At 50.6% G+C, this 23,192-nt stretch overlaps 1 protein-coding gene across 8 annotated transcripts in view; it reads left to right on the forward strand.

Moving 5' to 3' along the window:
• P2RY2 (purinergic receptor P2Y2) overlaps positions 1 to 23,192 on the forward strand; it is a 42,058-nt gene that overhangs the window by 7,018 nt on the left and 11,848 nt on the right. The window contains exons 2-3 of one of the 8 annotated variants that reach the window (XR_011138776.1): positions 1 to 1,381; positions 4,944 to 6,047. Coding sequence is in view for 4 of the 8 variants with exons in the window: in XM_068930779.1 (XP_068786880.1) it covers positions 5 to 1,078 (1,074 nt within the window). In the remaining 4 variants the exon portion in view is untranslated. Of the gene's footprint in view, positions 4,740 to 4,943; positions 6,054 to 23,192 lie in introns of those variants that run through there. The other 7 variants (XR_011138774.1, XR_011138775.1, XM_068930779.1 and 4 more) reach the window with 7 other exon arrangements.

A 23,192-nucleotide genomic window follows, 5' to 3' on the forward strand; every position in this document is an offset into this window, starting at 1 on the left:
GGTGATGGCGAACTTAACAACTCCTCAGACCTGGACCAGAATTGTCAACATCTCAGTCACGGGCAGCACGGGAGACAACACATACAAGTGTATGTTTGATGAGGACTTCAAGTATGTCCTGCTGCCTGTCTCCTATGGCATTGTGTGTGTGGTGGGGCTCTTCCTCAACCTGCTGGCCCTCTATGTCTTCATCTTCAGGATCAAGACCTGGAACGCCTCCACCACGTACATGTTCAACCTGGCCGTGTCTGACACGCTCTACGTGGTCTCTCTGCCCCTCCTAGTGTACTACTATGCCATGGGGGACAACTGGCCGTTCAGCGTGGGCTTGTGTAAGATAGTCCGCTTCCTGTTTTACACCAACCTGTACTGCAGCATCCTTTTCCTCCTCTGCATCAGCATCCATCGATTTCTGGGCATCTGCTTCCCACTGAAGTCACTGCAGTGGGGACACGTTCGCTACGCCCGGAGAGTGTCGGTCATCGTGTGGGCGGTCACTGTGGTGTGCCAGTCGCCTGTGCTCTTCTTTGTCACTACCAGCATGAAGGGCGACAGTGTCACCTGCCATGACACGTCCAGGAAGGACCTCTTTGGCCAGTTTGTCATTTACAGTTCAGTGATGCTGGTGCTTCTCTTCTGCATCCCTTTCCTCATCATCATCGTGTGCTATTGCCTAATGGCTCGGAGGCTGCTGCAGCCCACACGTGGTATCTCCCGCATGTCCCAATCCAAAAAGAAGTCAGTTAAGATGATAATCATAGTCCTGATGGTTTTCATTGTTTGCTTTCTTCCTTTCCACATAACTCGTACCTTGTACTACTCCTTCCGGAACTGGGACTTAAGTTGTCAGACCCTCAATGCTATCAATTTAGCCTATAAGGTGACCAGGCCCCTAGCTAGCACCAACAGTTGCTTGGATCCCATTTTATATTTCTTAGCAGGACAAAGATTTATGAAGTTTGCAAGCAACAAAATGCCAGGGAAACCGCAAAATGAAATGGCCCTGGGAATCTCGGCCAACACTCACCTGAAAACCGCCAGCGACACAGACACAATATCCAAGGATGGGAAATCCTAGCTCCTCTCCATCACGTTACGGTGAGTACCCTCTCCCCAGTGGAAGGGTTTATCCACTGTGTGAAGGGAGCTGGTGACGCCTTGGGTCTCCCGAGGCCTGTGGTGGTCTGCAGTGCCCTGGCTTGCACCCGCTTCAGCATGGTCCCTGTTAAATGCACTCCTATGCAAGCTGCTCTTTTGAACGTTTTTTTAAAGAAGACGCTGCTGTGGTTATACCAAGAAACCCCATATCTGTGTCTCTTCTGCCAAACCTGCACATCTGCTCAACTGTTCAACACCGAATGGCGTCTCCCCAACAGTGAATGTGAGTGACCTCTATGATGGTGGCAAAATCTGCTAGAAAATCATGCCCTAAATATTTAAGATCATTTTCTAAACCAGAAACTTTTTGTGCAAAAGGCCTCGGAAAACTGAAGAAATACATTTGCCTTTCTCCAGATTCCCTGGCACATTGTTAGCAAGTGTTTATCGGAAGGTTTGTGTGTCTTGGCAAGGGAAGAAAGGCTTTCGATCGATGAGGAGTGTCAGCTGTGGTTTTAATAAACAGGTCGATAAAAATATCAAGTGCAAATACCACCCGCTGCAGGGAAGGGACTCCTACAGTTTTGACAGCCCTTAAGAAACGTTTCCCCAGCTTCAACCCATGCCTAGCCGGGAAGGGACTTCAAGGTCTTGTCCAAGGAATGCTTTGCCATTAAAGGAGTTGCTGCTGGAGTGATACCCTCCATCCCACAGGAGCTTGCTGGTACCAGTAAGCAGGTCCCCTGTTGCTTCCTCCATGAAGAAGCGCGAATGGGGTTAATGTCCTACTCACTAGAGACCTGCTAGTGCTTTGCCACCCAGCAACATCCACCTTTGAAAGGCTTTTAGCAACCCGTAGCGTTGTCTCAGCTGCTGCCTTGAATAATCATCTCCAGCTCATTAAAACTTAAGGGGGTTGAGCTCTTTATGCTTTGTTGTTAACCCTCTTGTTAATGACTCATGTTTCCAGCAAAGGAGTGTAGACCAGTGCCCATACCCTCAGCTAAGTGCTGCCATGTCCTTGTTGCTGCTCAGAGACAACAGCCCTTAGCAGCTTGCCATGACCCAAAGAGCTGCCAAAATCCTGCGCAGACCTTTCTGTCCAGTCTCCCCATAATCCGAGTAATCCCAGTGCTCTGCTGGAGCAAGTCAGCATATCCCTTATTGACAGCATGGACCTTCCTTTGGATATTTGGCAGTGCTGAATGCTGAGTTTAGGAGCCATAATATTAAATGCGGTGATTAGGGAACACTGTGTCTGCTCCTCAGGGCTAAGCCTCTGTGTGGGTTTAAATCCTACTGGAGCATCTTTAAGCGAGGGAGTGACCTTGCTCCTGCATGTAGTCCTAGCCCTCTTATCCTCCAGCCTGTGCTGTGCTAGCTGTCTTGCCCTGTGCTGATCCTGAGGGTCTGTGAAAGGAGAGGAGGACATGAAGCATGTGGTGAGTGGCTCACATCTCCCTTGCATAGAGACACTCCTCCTCTGGGAAGTTTTTTCAGGGTCTGCAGATGAAGAAGGATGGGAAGGTAGGCAGTAGAGGTGGGGGAAAAGAGCTGAACCTAAAGCAGCTCCCCAAGCTCCATATGCCTTCTCAAGGAGGATGGGTGTAAGCTGATCTCCACTGATGGCTTTGTGTGGCCAACAGGAGTCAAATTTTCTTCAGCATGGGCAAAACCACCAGAATCTGGCCAGTCGCAGTTGGGATGGACAGCACCATCTTGGCTGCTTTTGCTCAAGTCTTCTCTGATCAGCTTTCCAGCCATTGAGTTCACAGAATCACAGAATCATGGAATGGCCAAGTTGGAAGAGACCTCTGGAGATCATCTAGTCCAACCCCCCTGCTCCAGCAGGGTCCTCCTGAGCACATTGCACAGGATCATGTCCAGGCGGGTTTGGAATATCTCCAGAGAAGGAGACTCCGCAGCCGCTCTGGGCAACCTGTGCCAGTGCTCTATCACCCTCACAGTAAAGAAGTTTGTCCTCACATTGAGACAGAACCTCCTGTGTTTCCGTTTGTACCTGTTGCCTCTTGTCCTGTGGCCGGGCACCACTGAAAACAGTCTGGCCCCATCCTCTTGACACTCTCCCTCTAGATACTTGGACACATTGATGAGGTCCCCCCCCCTCAGTCTTCTGTTCTGCAGGCTAAACAGGCCCAGCTCTCTCAGCCTTTCCTCATAGGAGAGATGCTCCGGTCCCCTCATCATCCTGGTAGCCCTCCACTGGACTCTCTCCAGTAGTGCCATGTCTCTCTTGCAGTGGGGAGCCCAGAAGTGGACCCAGTACGCCAGAGGTGGCCTTCCCAGGGCAGAGTAGAGGGGGAGGATCACCTCCCTTGACCTGCTGGCAACACTCTTCCTAATGCAGCCGAGGATCCCATTGGCCTTTTTTGGCCACAAGGGCACGTTGCTGGCTCATGGTGAGTTTGGTGTCCACCAGGACCCCCGGGTCCTTCTCCGCAGAGCTGCTTTCCAGCAGGTCAGCCTCCAACCTGTCCTGGTGCATGGGGTTATTCCTCCCTAGGTGCGGGACCCTGCCCTTGCCTATATTGAACCTCATGAGGTTCCTCCCTGCCCAACTCTTCAGCCTGTCCAGGTCCCTCTGAATGGTAGCACAGCCTTCTGGTGTGTCAGCCACTCCTCCCAGTTTAGTATCATCAGCAAACTTGCTGAGGGTGCACTCTGTCCCTTCCTCCAGGTCACTGATGAAAAAGTTGAACAAGATTGGACCCAGAAGTTGACATGTCTAATGCCAGTCCTGACTGGATTTGGCCTTGCATCCTGCAATCGGTCAGGACAATTCAAACTAAGCTAGCGAAAATATCCACAAAACACTTTGCTAGATGATCCACTTGGTCTTTCTCCCTGTAATTGCTGGGTTTAAGAGTAGAGAGAGACCAGGCACATGGTTTCCTTGCCCAGCTTTGCCACAAGGATGCTGTTTAAGTCACCCAAAAATGAAAATTGTTTGTCCTGCAGAGCTGGACTAGTCATATTTTGTAAGAGCAGCCACGGCTCTATTTTAAGGTTAGACAGATAAATTTGATCCTGATTTAAAACCAATTGCTCAGACCTAAAAAGAGTTTCTCCCATCCCTCCTTCTTCTAAGCATGTGTTTGTGGCTTGCTGGAGATAACGACATGGCGCCACGTAACAAGCGAAGTGCAGCCGGGGTGACTGGGACCCTGCAGAGATAACTGGGAGGTTCCTGTGGTCCAGGCTCAGTGGAGCCGTGGTCCCTTGGAGGGCCTCTGACCTGACCAACATTGTCCCAGCCATAGGAGGCCTCAGGGGAATTGTCTCCATCTGTGCTCAGCCCTGAGCACTACCTCTAAAGAGAAAGAGGACATTTGTAGGGTGGTTCACCTTATCCACCATCAGATGTGGGTCCCTCTGTGGTGCTGGCCCTGCATAAGCTAGCAGCACTATTCAGGTTCAGAGTGGTTGGAGAGGTACCCACTGGACATTTATATATATATATATATATATATATATATTTATATATATTTTGTTATTGTTTGTAAGAGCACTAACTTATACTAAACAAAAGTGTTTTTTTATGACAATAACTACATTTTTTATTTTTGTAACATGCAAACATGTCAGATTTCTTACAGGAAATAAATTTATTTCAACTATTAGTGCTCTTATGCCATCTCCTCAAATGTGTACAAGGAAAAGGGTAGCAGGCGTAGGAGTGGGGTTGCTGAATGTCACCCAAGAGTTGGCTGACCTGTTCATGTGGAGGGAGCTGCTGGAGCACCCCAAAACCCAGCAGCTCAGTGGGGAGGGCTTTGTCTGTGAGCTGACTTCAGTTTGTCTTGTCACCATCTCCCTCTTTCCAGAAATGTCCAGTAATGCCCGTGCTCAGCCCAAGTCCTTGCCTCTTGAAGACAGGAGGACAGGAGACCCGAAGGAGCCAGCCAGCAGTACTGGATGAGGCTTTGGTGCGGAGGCAGGTCGAAGGCTACCCCAGTGCTCCCCACAATGGCTCTTGTCCTACCGCTGGCCAAAGTGGACCTCAAAAGCCATCAAGCAGGTTTCAGGCCTCCCTCCGCCCGATCTGTCCCCAGCAGCTTCATGGAGCTCCTTGTGGTCGCTGCACACCAGACCTGCACAGCCTAGCCAGATATTTGTAACAGAGCGACCCAACAACTTATGATTTGGCCTTAGAAGGTCTGACGAAGGTTCAGGCAGGCTAGGACATGCTCTGGCACCGAGTGAGGCAATGTCTCCTGGAGTCCACCTGCAGGGCAAAACCTCCTCAGTGCAACTAGGCCTCCTCCTAATCGCTCCTGAATTTGGGACTGGATCTCCACTCACCCACAAGACTCACAAGGGGTTGAAGCCACCACCCGTAAAGTGATAAATTCTGTAGCTGGTTGTCTTCTGCCTGCGTGACCCATCTCCCCATGCTTGGTGGGTGCTTTCCTTGGGTCCTCCTGTTGAAGACCAGATGAGGTTGCTGGATTAACTGATTAATCTGCAGTCCTGGGGTCTTTCTGTTTCATTCGGTGGCTGGGGCCACCCACAACTCGTGCTGGAGTGAAATGGCTCATTCTCAAAGGCTTCTCACCCTAATTGAAAGAAACCAACAGGGGGAGGTTTCCAGCGTCTAACCACAGTCCCCGTGAAAAAAAAAGATGACTATTTTCTATTGTAATTTATCTGCTGTCTGCTCCCAGCCTTGGCTTCTGCTATGCCTTTCTCTGCCAAGGCAATGAATCTCTCAGGACGCCGTCGTTTCACTTATGCATTTATTATAAACTGTGCTCAAGTCACCTTGAAATCTTCCTTGTAATAAACGGAGTGGCTCGAATTGCTTCCCTCTTATCTGAAGGCAATAGCCGCTCTCTGTCGCTGAGCCCAGCGCTGACTTGTGTGAGTCACTCAAACCCAAGAAAGAGAATTTAGCAAGAATAATATCCACCAAGGGGAACAAGGAGGTCGTGGTGGTACTTTAGAGAAACAGAAAACCAAAAAAGCCACTATTTCTAAATAGCTCTTAGCACTGGGAGCAGCAAGGGAAAGTGCACAACGCTAACAGTTTCCTGCCACCCAAGCACATCTGCTGCATGGGCTGGAAGGATGCACGCTTTTCTCTTATTTTTGCTCGACCTTCTCAAGGTCCACGTACAGGACTTCTTTTTTCCCTCTTCATGCCTTTCTAGGAAGCAGACCCTTAAACCAGCAGAGACAGGCAGCTGGCCATGTTGTTACTGTAAGTTGTTGGGTACACCCACTTCTCTTTCAAGTCTCCCAGCGAGCTGAAAGCTGCTGCAACCGCAAGTTGGGTAGTGGCATCGATGAGATAAGCCGCAAGGTCTCAGCCCAGCTGCTGGAGATGGAAGGTCCAGAGCGCTAACTCGCTCGGAGCAAAACCGTGCCTGAACCAGGGCACGCCAGATCTCCCAAATCGGCCAGCAGCTTGTCCCCAGCGCTTCCCGGAAAGGCACAAGAGCTGCTAGATAGCGGTAATTAGAAAGGAGCCGGCCTGCGGGAAAGCGGCTTCTCGGCCGCAGCCGCTCGAGGTTTTGCCTCTGTTCTGCAAACGTGGCTCTCCCGAAAAGCCCAGCTGGGTTTCGTTTTAAAACCCCTTGTCGACTGATGCTTATTACCAGCAGAAGTGGCCACCAGGCTGTCTCGTGGCAAGGAGTTTTGCAGCCTCATTTTGCACTCTGGGGTTTTTCGAGCTCCTTTAAATCGTCATGATAACTCCTGCCTTTCAGTTGAGTCAGGCGCTCTTTTACCATCGGTGCACATGCGGCTCTCCTTTTCCCATAACAGGCTTTTTTTTTGTCTTTATTCAACAATGCTCTCCCAAAACATGAGACTTTTCACAGCCCCGTTTTTCACTTGAGGACCAAACTGTCTTTGTCGTCTCCTGCTTTTGTGGCATACGAAAGACCTTAGGGAGCATTTTTTCAGCGTTTCCTTTTTTTCCCTCTCACCTCAGTCCCGTACATCTCCTTTGCAATCAAAATGAAGTGAGGTGTCAGAGCGTCTTCACACTAAAATATCTGACAGCTTTTAAAATTCACGTAAATGATTTTAAAATAATGGAGATGTATTTAAAAAAAAAGAAAGAGGGGTGGGTTTTTTTGGCGCAGGGACACACACGTGTGAATCCTCTGCAGCTCAAACCCTCTAAAATGTGGAATCTTGCATACAGGGAAAATAATGCAATTGGACTGCAAATTGCAGCCTGAAAAATGGAAAAAAAGTGTAATTCTAAATGACAACCAAAAAATCCTTACTCACCTCCAAATCTATTCTTACCTACTGCACCTATTGCTCTCTGACAGCATCTTTCTCACCCGCAAGCCCAGCTTCCTGTGATGGCTGTCATCAAACAGCCCCAGGCACCGCAGCGCGAGCGTCCACCCCCCCCGGATGGTGCCCGTGGAGGTTGGGTGCCACCAGAAATAGAACCCAGGCATCCGGCTGCCCACGAGGGGTCCTGAGCTGCTCGGCCCTCCATGCGCAGCTTCCTCCGTCATGGGGACCAAAACTAATTTCCCAGTGTTTCGGTCCCTGCCGCGAGTTCCTGCTCGCCTTGTGTCTTGCTTTCCGGCACAAGCTGTGAAACCACAGCCCTGTGGGTCTCGCAGACCCGGAGCTGACACCTTGCTTTGCTGCAAATTCAGAAAAACTGGCAGTTTGCACCTGGGTCAAACCCTTAGAAACGTAGGAGGGGGAGAAAAAAGATCAGACTGTTGTCTTTCGGGTCAAACTGCACCCCTGCGTTTTTGTGCTGCCTGATCCCAAAAGTGAGGTTGGACTTGCTGCCTGGCTCTTGGCCCGTGCTGCCTCCAAAGAGGAGGTGCCGGGCATGTCCCAACCCAGGGATGCTCGGGAAGGTCCCTGGGCTGCTGACTCCAGGGACTCTGGCTCCTTCATGGCCAAGGGAAAGGTTTAGAAACGAAGGAGGGTTTATCGGCGTGATTTCCGGCGCAGCTCATTGCACAGATCCTGCAGGAGGATGATTCACTCAGTGGTGGATCCTTATTAGGATCCCATCCTTGGGAGAAAGGTGAGGGACCCTTGCAGTTGTGAAATCCAGGAGGAACACCCGGCCTATTTGTTTTATGGATCACAGGGTTCGGGGCAAGGGGAGGGCACCTCCTTCCCGGCGGTGACGGCACCCGAGGCATCGCCAGGCGGAGCGAACGGGATTGCGAAACATCTGCCAAGACTGCAGCTTCGCCACAGTCCTTCTCCCTCTCCCTCTGTTGTGCTTGGCCCAAATGCCAGGAGATTAACAGCAAGATCAGCAGGACTTTTGTACGCCATGTACCACCCCACGCTGGACGTGGCCCCAAAAGAGCCGGGATAAATTGGAATAAATTGTTCAGGCTCCCGAAAGTGGCTGCTGCCCTTTCCCGTGCTGCAAATCTACCCCAGGCAGGTGGTCTCATTGCAGCAACCCCTGAGCTCGTGATTGCTCTAGTTTAATCCTTTTCTCAGGCAGTTCCTCAGCACGGTAGGGAGGACCACACTGGTACCAGGCGAGAGCAAACATCCTGTTATTTCCATCTCAGCTATTTCTGCAGATGCGGGTTGAACCCAGAGCTGAATAAGTCCAGGGAGAAATGTATATTTGCTGAGTGGCCCCACTAAAAAGAGGAATATAGCCATGGAGATCAGGATTTGGGGCTACCGTATTCAGGTTCATCCCACCACCCAGGTCCTGAGACATCTTCTGAATCAGCCCAGAAGCCCAGCCAACTGTGTCAGAGGCATTTTCCCGTCCTTTGAAGCAGTGGCACTACCTGCTCATGGCCCACCATCGGCTCAGGAGATGCTACCAGAGCCTGACCCCTGGTCTGGATGCCTCCATCCCTGCCTCATCTTCGTATTCCCTATCCCCAGGATGTCCCAGCATGCAGAGATGCAACCCCGTGCTTGGCTGGTCCCGCGTTGGTACGGGACTCATTAGCAAGCACCCGGCTCGGATCTGGTGGGGGAGTTCCTGCTCTCTGCCTTCCAGGCCAACATCCCGGACTGATTTGTCTTGCGGAGATCATTTTCCTTAATAGGATAAATCCTGCTGCAGCAGAGTCCTCTGCCGGCAGAAAGGGGACGTGGCAGTGCAGAGGCCGGAGCAAGGGGTCAGGGCGGCTGCCGGGGTGAGAGAGGGGGGGTCGCACTCCACCAAGGGCTGCCAGAGGAGAGAGAAAGTGAAGCTGAGCCCATGTCTTCTCCCACTCCAGCCCCAACCGGTGTTTGCAGCAATCACTGCGTTAACTATGCCGTAGACACTTGTCACCACCGCACTGGTGACAGCACAGGATGGACATGCTTGAGGCACTGCTTGGCCATGGTGCAGGCCATTTCGGTCTCGATGCTTGCCTTGGCACAGCCCAAAACCGAATGCCGATGCCCAGGCCATTCCCGGCGAGCAGGGTGGGCTGGGACACCCCACGCTGGGCCGAAAAGAGAACATGGAGGCCTGGCTTTTTATTTATTCATGTGCAAATAGTAATTTCTGCCCATTCAAAAACAAACTGTACCCTTCCCTCCTTGCCTTGAGCCCTAACCAACCCTGGGCACTGCAAACTTGCCTGCTGGAGAAGTTCGGCCACCCATGTCTATCTGGGAGGCTCCAAACCCCTCTGAGCTGCGGGAGGACGCAGCATTGTCGAGTGGTGCCAGGGGCCACCGAGGTTCAGATCCCTAAACTGGGAGAAAAATAGCTCGTAACAACAAGGACCAGTTTTCTGCCAGTTCGGTGAGCTGAACTAGCTGGCCGTGGAGTCCAACATACCAGGGCCAAGCTTAGGGATGGGAGCATCGAGTCCCCACGTAATGCTAGTACTATCGGGGTGCCCCCAGGAAGACACTGCAGTGGCAGGTTGCTGTCCATGTGATGGGATGGCCAGCACCCGCCATGGCCATGCAATTCTTCCCTTACTCCTGCTCCAGGCCATGCCGTTGCGGTCAGGGTCCTGGTTTTCATCCAGACTCCCCAGCCTAGCCAAGGGGGACTTTCCAGGGGATGGAGATGTTTATATTCCCTTTGAAATTCCCCTTGCGTGCCAAAGCTGAGCAGCAGCATGGGATGAAAATCAGTCTCCCTCCCTGTGGCCATGGGTTTCAAGGCCAAAAAAGGGGCCCAGGCGTCATCTGTCTGCCTTTCATCCAGCCTCCCACCCGCTGCTCCCAGCTCAATCCCTGCCCACGATCTAAAGACTCAATGTTTGTTTAACTTTCTTTTCTCCTCTTCTGGTCACTCCATCAGCTTTGCTCCCTCCTGAGCCACTGGCTGGAAGTGCCCTGGCCTGTCCTGGTTCATACTTGATAGCCCAGTTTTCCCGCGCAAAGAGCACTGTTTTCCTCTCAGTGCCTGAGCAGGACTTGGAGAGTCAAACTTGGGGCAATCAGGTCTGAAACCCACTGGCCACCATCAGGAAGGGAGCCTGAGTAAAAGCCCAGGTGCATGGACAGAGGTGGAAGCAAACATGTTATCGGGGTACCTGCATTGGGAAGGGTCTTTGCTACTTTATGACAGCAACCCTTCATTTCCAGCGGTCCTAGAGAGAAAGACCCGCTTAGGACATTCCTCATCTCCCGGAGTGGATGTACACGCTGTATCTGTGTGGTCTAACAGGGCAGTCGCACCTAGCAGTACCTAGATTTACAGTCTTGAGAAAGTCTCTCTTCTTCCCTGCTGCTCACAGCCATATAAGTCTGCAGGCTGCTGCAGGGATGTTTAGGGCTGCAAAACCGTGAGAGTTCACACCACAGAGCAGTCAGCGGAAGATACACCACATACAGAGGAGAATCTAAGTGTAATTTATCCCTCCCTAAATGGACTAGGATTTGCCTTCACCTCTGGGAGAGGAATGGGGAAAAGCAGATGTGCAGCACTGTCTGCTCTTGATGCCCCACAGCGTGCCTGAGCATAGACCACCCTACCTCCCTTTTCCCTGACATTTGCCTTCCCTTCCCTTTTCCCTCTGGGAAGACAGGCAGGAAAGACTGGCAATCCTTTCTCCATCCAGGGAGAGATGAAAGCCTGAGGAGCAGAGGTCAGAAAGCCTCCCAGTGGCACCCTTGAGTCGTTTGGCTTGGCTTTGGGAGCATTTGAAAACAGCCTGGGGAGGTTTATTTTTGAAAGATATTCCCAGCCTGCCCTTAAGGGCTATCAGCCATTTGCCTGGACTATGATCAGAATCGCTGGACCCCCCAGACATGATCCCTGAGCACACCCACAATGTCTTTAGTGAGGCCATCAGCCCATACCTGGGCTTTGGGATGCCTCAGGCAAGCCAAGCGCTGGTGGATGCCTGTAAATCTCCTCCACTGGGTTAGGATGTAAGAGGGTGTGATGTCCAGGCCTTTCTTAAGGCCTTCATTAAGACTATTGCAGAAAATATCACCAAAGGCTCAATCTAGTAACTAGCCAGGGCCAAGACATGGGCTCAAATGTTGGCCAACGATGGTCCAGGCTGTTTGACTCTCACCATGTTTCCAGTTGGTAGCCAGCAGAAGAGTAGCTGGTGACATCCAAAAAACACAGAATAAAGCTGCTCCAAGGACCAGCCTCCAAAGCGAGCCTTGCCAGCCCTCCTGTCTATAAGGCATTGCCAAATCTAACCCACCCCTATGCTCCGCATGCTGCCCACAGCTGTATAGAGGCTGCGTGAGGCCTCAACTCTGCCACTACCAAGCTGGGCACGTTTCTTCTCCAGCGTCTCGTGACCACCATTCACAATCCGATTAAGGAAGTTTGTTCTGGAGCACTCAGTGGCTGCGATTTCATTGCAGCATCTGAGTTATCAGCTGGCCAAGCAGATGGACATAAGGAAGGAAAGGTACTCTGAGAATGGCCACATGCATTTAGCAGAGCTTACATGCCCTCCTTGGGCAAAGGACTTGCTAATCTCAGGCTCGTTTTCCCTGGAGCTATGAGGGACATGTTGCACTGGCTTTCTCGGAGCTCTTTGATGCCCCAGAGCCGGCTGCATGCTCTCAACTGCAAGCTCTTCCCCCAGGATCATAGGGAAACACTGCCTGCAAGGGGGCACATCGCCCATGGTAATTTTTCCAAAGGCAAGTACCCAGCCTGAGCTCACCCCGAGGTGTTGGTGGAGGGAATGGATGCTCCCCAGAGACGTTTCAATTTCCCCCAACCCAGGGGAGAGATTTCTTCTCTGATTCCCAAGGAACCGTAGAGGATTAGCCCAGACTGCAAGGCTAAGACGGGATTACCGTGGGCAATTATATATGCCTCCAGGTTAGGTGTCTCCATAAGAGCTAGTCATCCTCGATTTCCTCTGTTGCAAGGAGAGAAAGGCACTCCAAGAAGCAATTTGTCTTCCCTTGTGGACATCTGCTGGGGAGTGAGACCAGCTGCCCCTCCACTAGCTATATAGGGAGACCAGGGGGACTAAGTCCAGCAGAGCAACCTATGCTGCTGGCACCTCCATCTGGGTAGATGTCGGAACTCCCATGGGAGACATAGGCAGGATCAGACAGGATTTAGGGAAGAGACCTATGGAGGTCTTCAGTCCAAGCTCCTGCTCGGAGCAGGGCTAGCTCCAAAGCTAGACCAGGTTATCTACACTATGTCTGCAGTACAGCTCACCTCATCCCGGAGTGGCATCTCAAGGGGCAGGGAATGCATGACCCAGAAATGCCTCTTTCTCACCATCGACTTTAGAGAAAGCCTGGGCTGGCCAGCTAAGGAGTTGTTAGGTGAGATGAATCACCCCCAGAGATGATGAATCACCCTCCAGCACCTCACGGGGCCCTGCTCTCAGCAGGATACTTGATATTCAAATGTCTCACGCCTCCAGCACCCCGCAAGATTAGCTCTCAGGACTGTGACTTTAAAATAACTGACGAGGGGCTGGGGATAGATCGCTGTCATTGCAGTGTCACTAAAGTCAGCTGCAGCTTATCCAAACCCAGGGTGCTGGTGAACCCTCAGAGAGCACACCACCACACACCGATGTCAGCCACAAACCCAGCTCTCTTCAGGCAGTGGGCTCTCATCCCTGTGCTCTTGCCAGGTGCTCCATGAAGGCAGCCAAAGAGCCACGGGGCTTTGCCAAGAAAATGCCAAAGGCCACGGAACAACCCTTCGACTCCCTCCCCATCTGCTCTTTGTTAGGCAGATCCAATGTGCGCATCCAGCTGGGTGGTCTGAGCTCCGAAATCTGCTTTTGGAGGCCTGCAGCTGGCTTCCAGGGTAACACGCACGACCTGGTTCTTCCCGACATTTCCAATGGCCCCGATTTTGCTGCACTGGAATAGGAAGCAATGATGCTGCTCTTGGGAAATGTCAGAAATTGTCAGCTCCTCCTTGGAGCAGTTGCCCCGTGAAAGGGCATCATGGGTCTGGGTTCAGCCAGATCTGGACTGACAAGCAATTGTGACCCTCCTGCCTGGGCTGGGGGCAGCAACAAAGCCCAGGTTCCCATGGCCCAGGTTCCATCTTATAATTAGTATCCCATCGGCCTGAGCCTTGTCCAGACTTTCTGGGATCATTTGCATCATAGACATTCGTCTTTCCCTCACAGGCAACACATCGCAGGTGCTACAACCCAGGCTTTCCATCCTCAGGCACCTCACTAGAGATGTAAGTCTCTCCTCTCTACAGCCCAAAGCCTAGGGGAAGAACAACCCCTCGTAGCATAGAAATCCCCCCAACACCAAAATATTCCCCTTTCTTGTCCCAGTCTGGAGAGGACTCCTGACTTATGGTAACTCTCCAAGCATCTCAAGAAGGAAGCTGCGTAGAAACCTGATGCAAAAATGGACTTTGAACAGCTGTTCTTCTCATAGTTGCCCATAGATGGAGAAAGAGAGCTTCACCCCTTTGGGATCTCTCCTTCGAGATCCAGCTGAGGAGGATGTGCTGTGTTTTGGGCTGTCTTCCTCCTCTCCTGCCTGTTCTGTGTGATTTAATACCTGCCTTGGGGAAGAGCATTGGCCATGGCCTACACAACCCCCAGTAGCCAGCACCATGTGAACGCACAAGGCAAAAACAGTCACTCCAGGAGCTCACATACCCTTTTAAGAGATTCCCAAAAAGGAGCTATTTAAGGGGAGAACAGGTGAAAATGATGCTGGCAATGGTGCCAAGGGTTAGCCTGGAGATTTGCGGAGCAGTGCTGGAGCCAGGTCCTCATGCAGGTAGATACGAGTACAGCCAATGGCATCAGCGCTGAATTTTGTCCTACATGCTGAGAGGCAAGGAAGTTCAATTGTGCTGGGTTAACAACTGCAGACAGATGAGATTTGCGGGAGAGAGCTTTCCCCCAGCTAGTCATTCTGTAGTTTGGAGACTAACATTGTTTGGGGATGAAGATCATTTTGGGGGAATAGTTCAACTCCCAGAACAACTGGAAGTATCAATAATTGTGGAGCTTTTTAGTTTTTTTCATTCAAAATTAAATGGCTTGGTTAGGAAATTCAGAAGTATTTCCTTTTCCTCTTTTCTGATGGAAAGCATTTGACTTTTCAGTTTAAAAAGACATCTTTTTAATGAAGAAACGGCTCATTTTTTACAGAAAGAAAAACTAAGTAAGAAAGGGTTAAAGAACCCAACAAAAAATATTCACTTTGACCTCCCTTTGACCTGGATAATTTTTTCCTCCCAAATTTTGGTTCAGCCACCCAGTCAAAAAATGCTTTCTCTGCCAGACTCACCACTCAGGCCTGCTTTGTGGGTTTTGTCTGGTTGTGAATTAATGTGATTATTGTGAAACTGGTGGACGCACACTGGAAGTAAACGCTGTGTGGGAGGAGAAATCAATTCCCGGACTGTGAGAAGCTTGATTTGGTAGAAAAATAGCAAGACAAAGACTTTGTTGCTTCATTACCTGCAGATAAAACCCTTGCAAAGCGGTGCATTTGACCAGTAGCGAAAAATAAAGAAATTAACTTCTAGTGAAAGCAAATGTTTACCCTGAAGGATACAAACTGCCCGCAGCTAATCTCAAGTATGATGAACGGTATGATTTAATAACACTTAAAAGGGCTTCCTTGCGAGCGCTCAGACCAAGATCCCAAGGAGAGATTAATTTGTATCGGACCTAAGCCTGGTCCTACCTGCTGATGAGTTTCCAGCAGGTATCCAGCATCCACAGGTACTGTTGTGTGGCCTCTGCTTCCTGCACCGGACAAGATGGTGAGCAGCCAGTCCTTATTCACCCTCTCTGTGTCTCCTTGGGGCTCTTCTTCGAAACTTCTCCACTTGTATAACCTTCTGGAGACAAAGCCCCGAATTAATGCAACTAAGTGGGCTTTTTTTTTTTTTTAATAAAATTAATTTCCGTCACTGGTGCTCATTCCCTCCTAGGTTTCTCCCCTGTTGGCATACCCACAAGCACCACAATGCCTGCGTCCAGCCAGGACTGCATGTGCATGCCAGGGGACAAGCCACAGTGTCTGTCACCTCCTTGCTGTGCCTCTGGGATTCCTCTTGCTTGGTGATGATGAGCTAGATTTTGCATGGGTCTTTTACACCTTTGAGGAACTGAATAGTTCCTAGAAGCTATCTTCATCCACGGTATTGCTTATTTCAACCTCCACAAATGCTGGGCAATGCTCCCACCCAATGTCTGCATCTCCTTGTTTTGGGGCTCGTGATGGCTCCAGCCCATCTCCCTGCAGGACAGCAGGCTGGACATGGCTCAGGGGATATGCTGGCACCTCGTTACAATACAACAGGGTTGATTTTTTTTCACAGAATCTGAGCCAGCAGTGTGCCCCTGTGGCCAAGAAGGCCCATGGGATCTTGGGGCGCATTAGGCAGAGTGTTGCCAGCAGGTCGAGGGAGGTGATCCTGCCCCTCTACTCAGCCCTGGTGAGGCCTCACCTGGAGTACTGGGTCCAGTTCTGGGCTCCCCAGTACAAGAGAGACATGGCGCTCCTGGAGAGAGTCCAGCGGAGGGCTACCAAGATGATTAGAGGGCTGGAGCACCTCTCCTAGGAAGAAAGACTGCAAGAGCTGGGCCTGTTCAGCCTGGAGAAGAGAAGATTGAGAGGGGATCTCATCAACGTGTACAAGTATCTGAAGGGGGAGTGTCAAGAGGATGAGGCCAGCCTCTTCTCCGTGGTGCCCAGCAACAGGACAAGAGGCAACGGGCACCAACTGAACCACAGGAAGTTCCATCTGAAGCTGAGGAAAAACTTCTTCCCTGTGAGGGTGACAGAGCATTGGAACAGGTTGCCCAGAGAGGTGGTGGAGTCTCCTTCGCTGGAGATATTCAAACCCCGTCTGGATGTGATCCTGGGCAATATGCTCTAGGTGACCCTGCTTGAGCAGGGAGGTTGGACTAGATGATCTCCAGAGGTCCCTTCCAACCTAAACGATTCTGTGATTCTGTGATTCTGTGATTCTGTGATCACAGAATGGCCAAGTTGGAAGGGATGTCTGGAGATCATCTAGTCCAACCCCTCTGCTCCAGCAGGGTCCTCCTGAGCACATTGCACAGGATCATGTCCAGGCGGGTTTGGAATATCTCCAGAGAAGGAGACTCCGCAGCCACTCTGGGCAACCTGTGCCAGTGCTCTGGGCAACCTGTTCCACAGGGAAGAAGTTTGTCCTCACATTGAGACAGAACCTCCTGTGTTTCCGTTTGTACCTGTTGCCTCTTGTCATGTTGCTGGGCACCACTGAAAACAGTCTGGCCCCATCCTCTTGACACTCCCCCTCTAGATACTTGGACACATTGATGAGGTCCCCTCCTCAGTCTTCTGTTCTGCAGGCTAAACAGGCCCAGCTCTCTCAGCCTTTCCTCATAGGAGAGATGCTCCGGTCCCCTCATCATCCTGGTAGCCCTCCACTGGACTCTCTCCAGTAGTGCCATGTCTCTCTTGCAGTGGGGAGCCCAGAAGTGGACCCAGTACGCCAGAGGTGGCCTTCCCAGGGCAGAGTAGAGGGGGAGGATCACCTCCCTTGACCTGCTGGCAACACTCTTCCTAATGCAGCCGAGGAGCCCATTGGCCTTTTTGGCCACAAGGGCACATTGCTGGCTAACTTTTTTACTGCTCCCTTGCCTGGATATTTAGTACTGTGAAGTTCTGCAGCTCTTCACAGAGGGCTTTGGTTCCTCTTGTTGGTTTTCATGCTTTTAGCAGGTTGTTCTCCAAAAATCTTTCTTGCCCACCGGTTTGTACTTTTAGCTTGCAGAGTCTATGACTTTTTCCGTATCTGCCCTATTGGGGACAATGTGGACTTTCTGCAGGAAGTTTTCTTTCTTTTAATGACTGTCTTCACCCTGCTGTTTAGCTCTGTCTGCTCTGCAGAACCTTTCTAAAGCCTTTCTGGATCAGTGCTTTGCATTTACTTTGTGTTTGAGCTGGCATCTTCAGGCAGCTTCCGCTCTGTCTGCAAACATTTAACCCTTATGTTCAGCCATTGCCCTTTGAGAGGCTTCCTCATTTCTCTGTAATTTCCCTTTTTTGCAATTAAACACTGAAGTACTCTTTGGGGGTTTTTTGTACCCTTGTAGTGTTCCTGGAAACACTTTACAGTCAATGAACCTCTTCTGCTGTATTGGCACCGCTTACTAACCATGGCCAGGGTGCAAGTTCAAACACCAGCAGGGTTTTGACCCACACCAATTTGAACCCTTCAAGATAATGCCCAGGCATGGTCAGCCCCATGGGTCGGCCATACGACTGTCCTCTCCAAGGATGGAGAACACGCTCAGGGCTAAGCCAGGGATTTCAGGACCTGAAAGGGTTTACAAGGGTTTAGCCATTATGGACCCCTCTGAGGGAAAGGCCACAGCATCTTGCAGCAGACTCACCCAGGGGACCCGTTCTACCTGTGACTATCCTGAGGAGAGAGGGCATGATTTTGTCTCAAAAACAAACGCTATTTGGAGAAAATACTTTTGTTCAGAAAACACACAGCCCAGACTATCCCTGACTGGAAATGTGAGGGTCTCACCACAGTCAGCATCTTCACAGGGCAAGGCTGGAGGAGATAGCCAGAGCTCAGCTGAACTGGTTTTCCTGGAGGACCTTCCGAAACGTGCACAAGGTCCTGCAACAACCAGTTCTCCTGCAAAACCCAAGCATGTAACCCTAGTAGCTAGAGACCCACATATCAGGGCTAGTGGAAACCAAAGGGTGATTCAGGCAGGAAGAAATTTCTATGGACATTTCTTGGCTGGGACCCAGGTTTTTACCCTGTGGAGACATTGTGGTCACCCTGCTTTGGGACAACAGTGCCCTCTGACCACACTTCTCCGGGGACGACCTCTCCATATCATTGCTCCTGCCAGTAGACTCCTGGCATGCAATGATTTTCCCGACACATAGCCTCAGTCTAATTAGTCCGAGAGGAATATTTGTTCTGACTTTGCCCAGACAGAAGCCCAGACCAGCTGGCCATGAGCCAGGAACTTAACTTCCCATTTTGGGCCCTGGAGAGTCTCAGTTCCGACTTTCATAGCATAACAAGTACTCTGCCCTAACTGACAGCTCTGTCCATCGTGTCTTGGCTGCTCAGGGCTTGGCAGCAGCAACAGGAGCTCATGCCTGTTTGCTCCAGAAGAAGAGAAATATGATGCTAAGGAGAAGCATCCATAACTTCTAGTGATCCAGGACTTACAACACAACTCAGCTTGACTGTACATTTGCATCCCTAAGGTAAGTTATAGCCCTTTCTTCCAGGGAAGTTTGAAATCTGGCTTGGCAGTGTCTGGACTGCACATCCCAGATAGCCCTGCATGTGGCGCAGGCCTGGAGAAAAACGGGTGTTTGTGTCTTTGCTGTATCCTCACACTATTTCTTAGCCAAGCTGGCCTTTTTGACTCCCATCCTGACTGCTGTTGACTTCACATGCCTGTGACGAGCCAAGAAAACAATTTGATGACTGCATATATAATGTAGCAGCCTTGCTGGGAGCAAACGCAGCGATGTAAAAGCACTGGTTCGTGTGGCTGCAGTTAAAACCCTCCTCCTGGTGCAAAAATGCTCTGGAAAACTGCAGGTATCCCTGGTGTGCAGCCAGCCTGCATGTATCTCTTATCAGGCTCACTTCTCGAGGTCCCTGTGCCTATGCAGATATCTCGGGGGTCCTCCGTCCGCAGAGCTGAACCTCCCTTTCTAAGCACTTGGCTTTCAGACTTGGCAGAGAACAGAGTGTGGGAGCCCTCCTTCCCTCCCCTAAAACTGCACTCCCTGCCAGCAGACTCCCTGTCTCTTTGCTGTTGTCCTGGGTGGCTGCAGGTTTTGAATGCGATCCAGAGAGAAAGCAAAAATGGAAATCCTCCAGGGCAGCCTGGACACGGAGGGGCAGGAGAGTTCTGTAGGGTGGAAGGGAGACAGCTTCTGATCTCTTGGCAGCTTTGAGATGGCTCTCTCTCTGGCTGCAGACCAAACAGCCTGGCCTTTGTGTCTGAGTAGCCAGAAGGACCACCAGGACACAAAGCCAAGGGCAGGCTGACTCTGTGGGCTGTCCCCAAAGTGCTCTCCAGGCTTGTGTGCCTCACAGGCTATCCTTTTTGAGCAGGGTCATCAGAGACAGGAGATGCAAAGGCAGAAAGAGCCTCCAGTAATGTGGTGGTAGAGTTGCAGAGTCAGGATGAGACCCTGACTTCCAGCTTCACCATCTTCCTCCTTATGGTCAAGACAAGTATCATGGCAAGGACGAGATGGAATAAAGTAAATTGCAGTCAATAAATGCATGAGGAAGAGAGGTTGCTTCCTCTTCCTCCAAGGAATTCAGCTCAGTGGTGAGGTTGTAAGAGAGGAGGAACAAGGACTGCAGGATCTCTACCCAACCATGCTGGCGTATTCGGGAACCATACAGACATAGGAGTAAAGGGTGATGGTTAGGCACGTATCTTATGGCAATGCGAAGCTTTGGTGTTCCTTAAGGAGCAGGGAAGCCAGGGAAGCTAGAGACTTTATTATGGGTGGACTCTCTGAGGTCTAATAAGGGTTTCTTTCTTGCCTTCTACTCGCATGGAGGCACCATTCAGGGTCTATCTCCTTCCTCTTTCCCTCTTGCTTGTGGGAACATCACTGCCTCTGAGTTTCTACCTTTCCTCCAGGTTTGACCAAATGGACCAACGGACTCAGAAGTGATTCATCCCACAGAAACACACTCCCACATGATCACAGACACCCCAATTTCTTAGAAAAGCGGAAGCCAGGCCTCTCCAAAGCCAAATATGACTGGCTTCAAGAACACAAGATCTTTTTATAATATAGCAAGAAAGGCAATAAACGCCCCAAAATACCACCTTTATCTTCAGAAATGGAAAATCTTTCCCCACTCAGCATCATTAAATCCCTCCCATAAACCTGTTCAGCTCCCAAATCTTGGCTCAGATCCTTCTCTCCCTGCTGACCCTCTGCAGACTGTGTTGATGAAGTGAAGACGGAGCTGCCCTGCTTCAAGTGAACTAGCAAGGCAGCTTAGCAGATCCTGCATGCCCTGAGCGTGCTGGATCATCACCTACATTACATATTTGAGAGTTGCTTCTTTACCTCAGTTGCTCTCTTTGCTTGTCTGCAGTGGTGAAAGGTGCAAGGTGTCACTGAATATGTTGAGGGGCATTTGGAGGTAACAGCTAAGATGAGAAGAGAGGTGGTTAATGACTCACTGCTGAGGGCTGAAGTTTGAAACTCTTCAAGGCAATTAAAGAAACCGTCTCTGATCTCTTGCTGCTACCCCAGAGGTTGATTTGATGCAGATGCTGGCACACTGTCTCATCTCACAGAGAAAGGATTGAGCCCATCCTCCCATTCGCACCGGTTTTATGCCCAGATAGCTCTGTTTTCTGCAGGAGAAGGCTTCCTCGTGGGAGCATGAAAGAACAATTACTTGGCTTTGCTTGTATTTTTGCCTGTTTGCGTGCAGTCTTTCTAAGGCACTGGTATTTCCCCAGTGCTCCCACTGTCCCCGCTCGTAGGAGGTCACTGTAATTCAGCAGTAGGCAGGAAAGAGCTCTGTATAGTCCCAGTCCTTGACCTCAAATATTCAGACGTCTCTAGTTGATGCACTTTGTGATGTTAAGAACTTGAAGCTAAGCTCGTGCTGTCTTTTGAAAACAAGCCTCAGTGTTGGGAGAGTTGACAAACCACACAAGATCCTTCTCAATCCGAAGGGAAAGAGGAAGCGGACGCATCCCCAGGGATGCCTAGAGCTGCTCAGCACAAATGTAAAAGCTCATCCAGGATGCAAAGAGCAATATTTAAATTTAAAGAGATAAGGAGGGAGGAGAGAAAGGTTTGCATCATGCAGGCCTCCCAGGGCCCGTCTCTCTCCTACCATAGGTATCCTGCACATGTGCATGTTAAACGCCTGCAGAGATCTTCCAGCCAGCTCAAAGATACTGTGAGGAGATGGAGAAACACATCTGAGCAGGTCATGAAGACTTTATGCATCACTCTTTGGAGCAGTGGCCACCTTCAGCTTTCTCTAGATGAGGATGTGGGAGCTGTTTCTGATGCTTGGCCAGCTATGATACTGGGGTACCCTCGTGGCTACCTCTGTGAAGGACACTCCATCCCTACTGTTACATGCTTTGCTTCAGACACCAAAAAAATAAGTAGGATCCATATGAGAGCTGTAGTCTCTGTGGCTGTGTGGTCAGTGCCTACATGCAGGGCCCAGCATGTCCCACCATACACATGTGCTGCCCTGCTTGCAAAAGCAGCTAGCCCTGCTAAAGGCCATTTTTACCCTTTCTGACCTCCTTGCACCACTTTCTCCCAGTTCCCTATGGCTCCTGAGCCAAGGTGCTGGGATAGAGTTATTTAAAGCAGTGATTTTTAAGCCTCAGGGATACAAAGGGCAGCAGAGCAAAACAAATTACTCTGAAAATACAGGCTGGGGTAGGGTGGCAAACCTGGACAGAGTGAGATCATTATATTATGCTGATATGCATTATGGGGCATGCTAATTCTGCCTAAATTCACATCACCTCCTTTCGTCTGCAGACACTAAAGTGTCCTTGGGATGTGGCTGAATGGACCTAATGCAGGACAGCAATGACCAGGCACGGATATATTTTGGTGTTTCCAAGGGAGGAAGAGCATGGCCTTGAATCCCAGTGATGGTGGATGGAGAAGGGATAACTCATTTCCATGGGGACTCTTGGAGCATCACCCAACTGGGCAGTGCTGCTGGCTGCTGCTGTCCTGGCCAGGAATTGATCATCAGCAGGTGGATCCGACGGAAACAGTTCCGCATTTTGGTGTATTGCCAACACTGTGGTTTTATCCTGAATGTCATTATGGCGATCTGGCAAAAATCCCACCTTCCATAGGAGAAAAATGTGTTTCCAGCAGTCATGGTGACGGAAAAAGATCTGGAAACTGCAGCTCGGTTCCTCTTAGCAGAAAGACCTAAAACAGCAGCAAAGAGATTTCACCCAAGCGGATTTATCTCCCCGGCCCAGCCTTGTAATTTTGGACCTTGCCAACACTGGCTCTGGAGTGAGCAGGATCTGGCCATGACCCCAAGGCCAGCAGCATGTGTCCCTCCCCTATCTCTGGCACAGCCCATGGTCATTCGGCCCCATATGTGCCTCCGCAGAGCTGAAATGTTTCCTTGCTTTGCAGCCCAGCAGGGTTGCTGATGCCCGTCCTCTGGAGCCACAGAGCACATTGCCTCGTACGTGTTATCTCAGCCCTGCTCTCTGTGTCTGTATCATGCCTTATCTCCCTCCAAACAGCACATCCATGGCACTTATAAACTGGGGGCACATCCCTTCTCTGCCAGCCCGTTTTGCAGGCTGCATCAATGCGACGGAGTGAATGGGGGACTCAGGGCAGGAAATTAAAAGATTATTTCCCTTTTGCCTTTATTTTTTGCCATTTCTCTTTACACTGTCATGACCCAGAGAGAATTTTGGAGGAGTTTTTTCTATTAAGCAATGTGGGATTGCAGAGGAAGCTCTTGATTTGGACGTGTGTGTTGGGGAGAAGGATGTGCTTGGAAGAAGATGACTGAGTCTACCTGCATGGGCCCGAGCAAAGCTACTCCATCTGTGCCCAACCCCTTGGGCTAACAGGCAGTTAGGAGTCTCCCAGGGGTCGATGACACTATTAAAGGCAATCAGGTGCTGTGATACTGCAGCTTAAGAGCTGGGATGCTTAAGAGTATGGGTCTG

Source organism: Struthio camelus, chromosome 1 (genome assembly GCF_040807025.1).
Source record: "Struthio camelus isolate bStrCam1 chromosome 1, bStrCam1.hap1, whole genome shotgun sequence".
Taxonomy (NCBI): domain Eukaryota; kingdom Metazoa; phylum Chordata; class Aves; order Struthioniformes; family Struthionidae; genus Struthio; species Struthio camelus.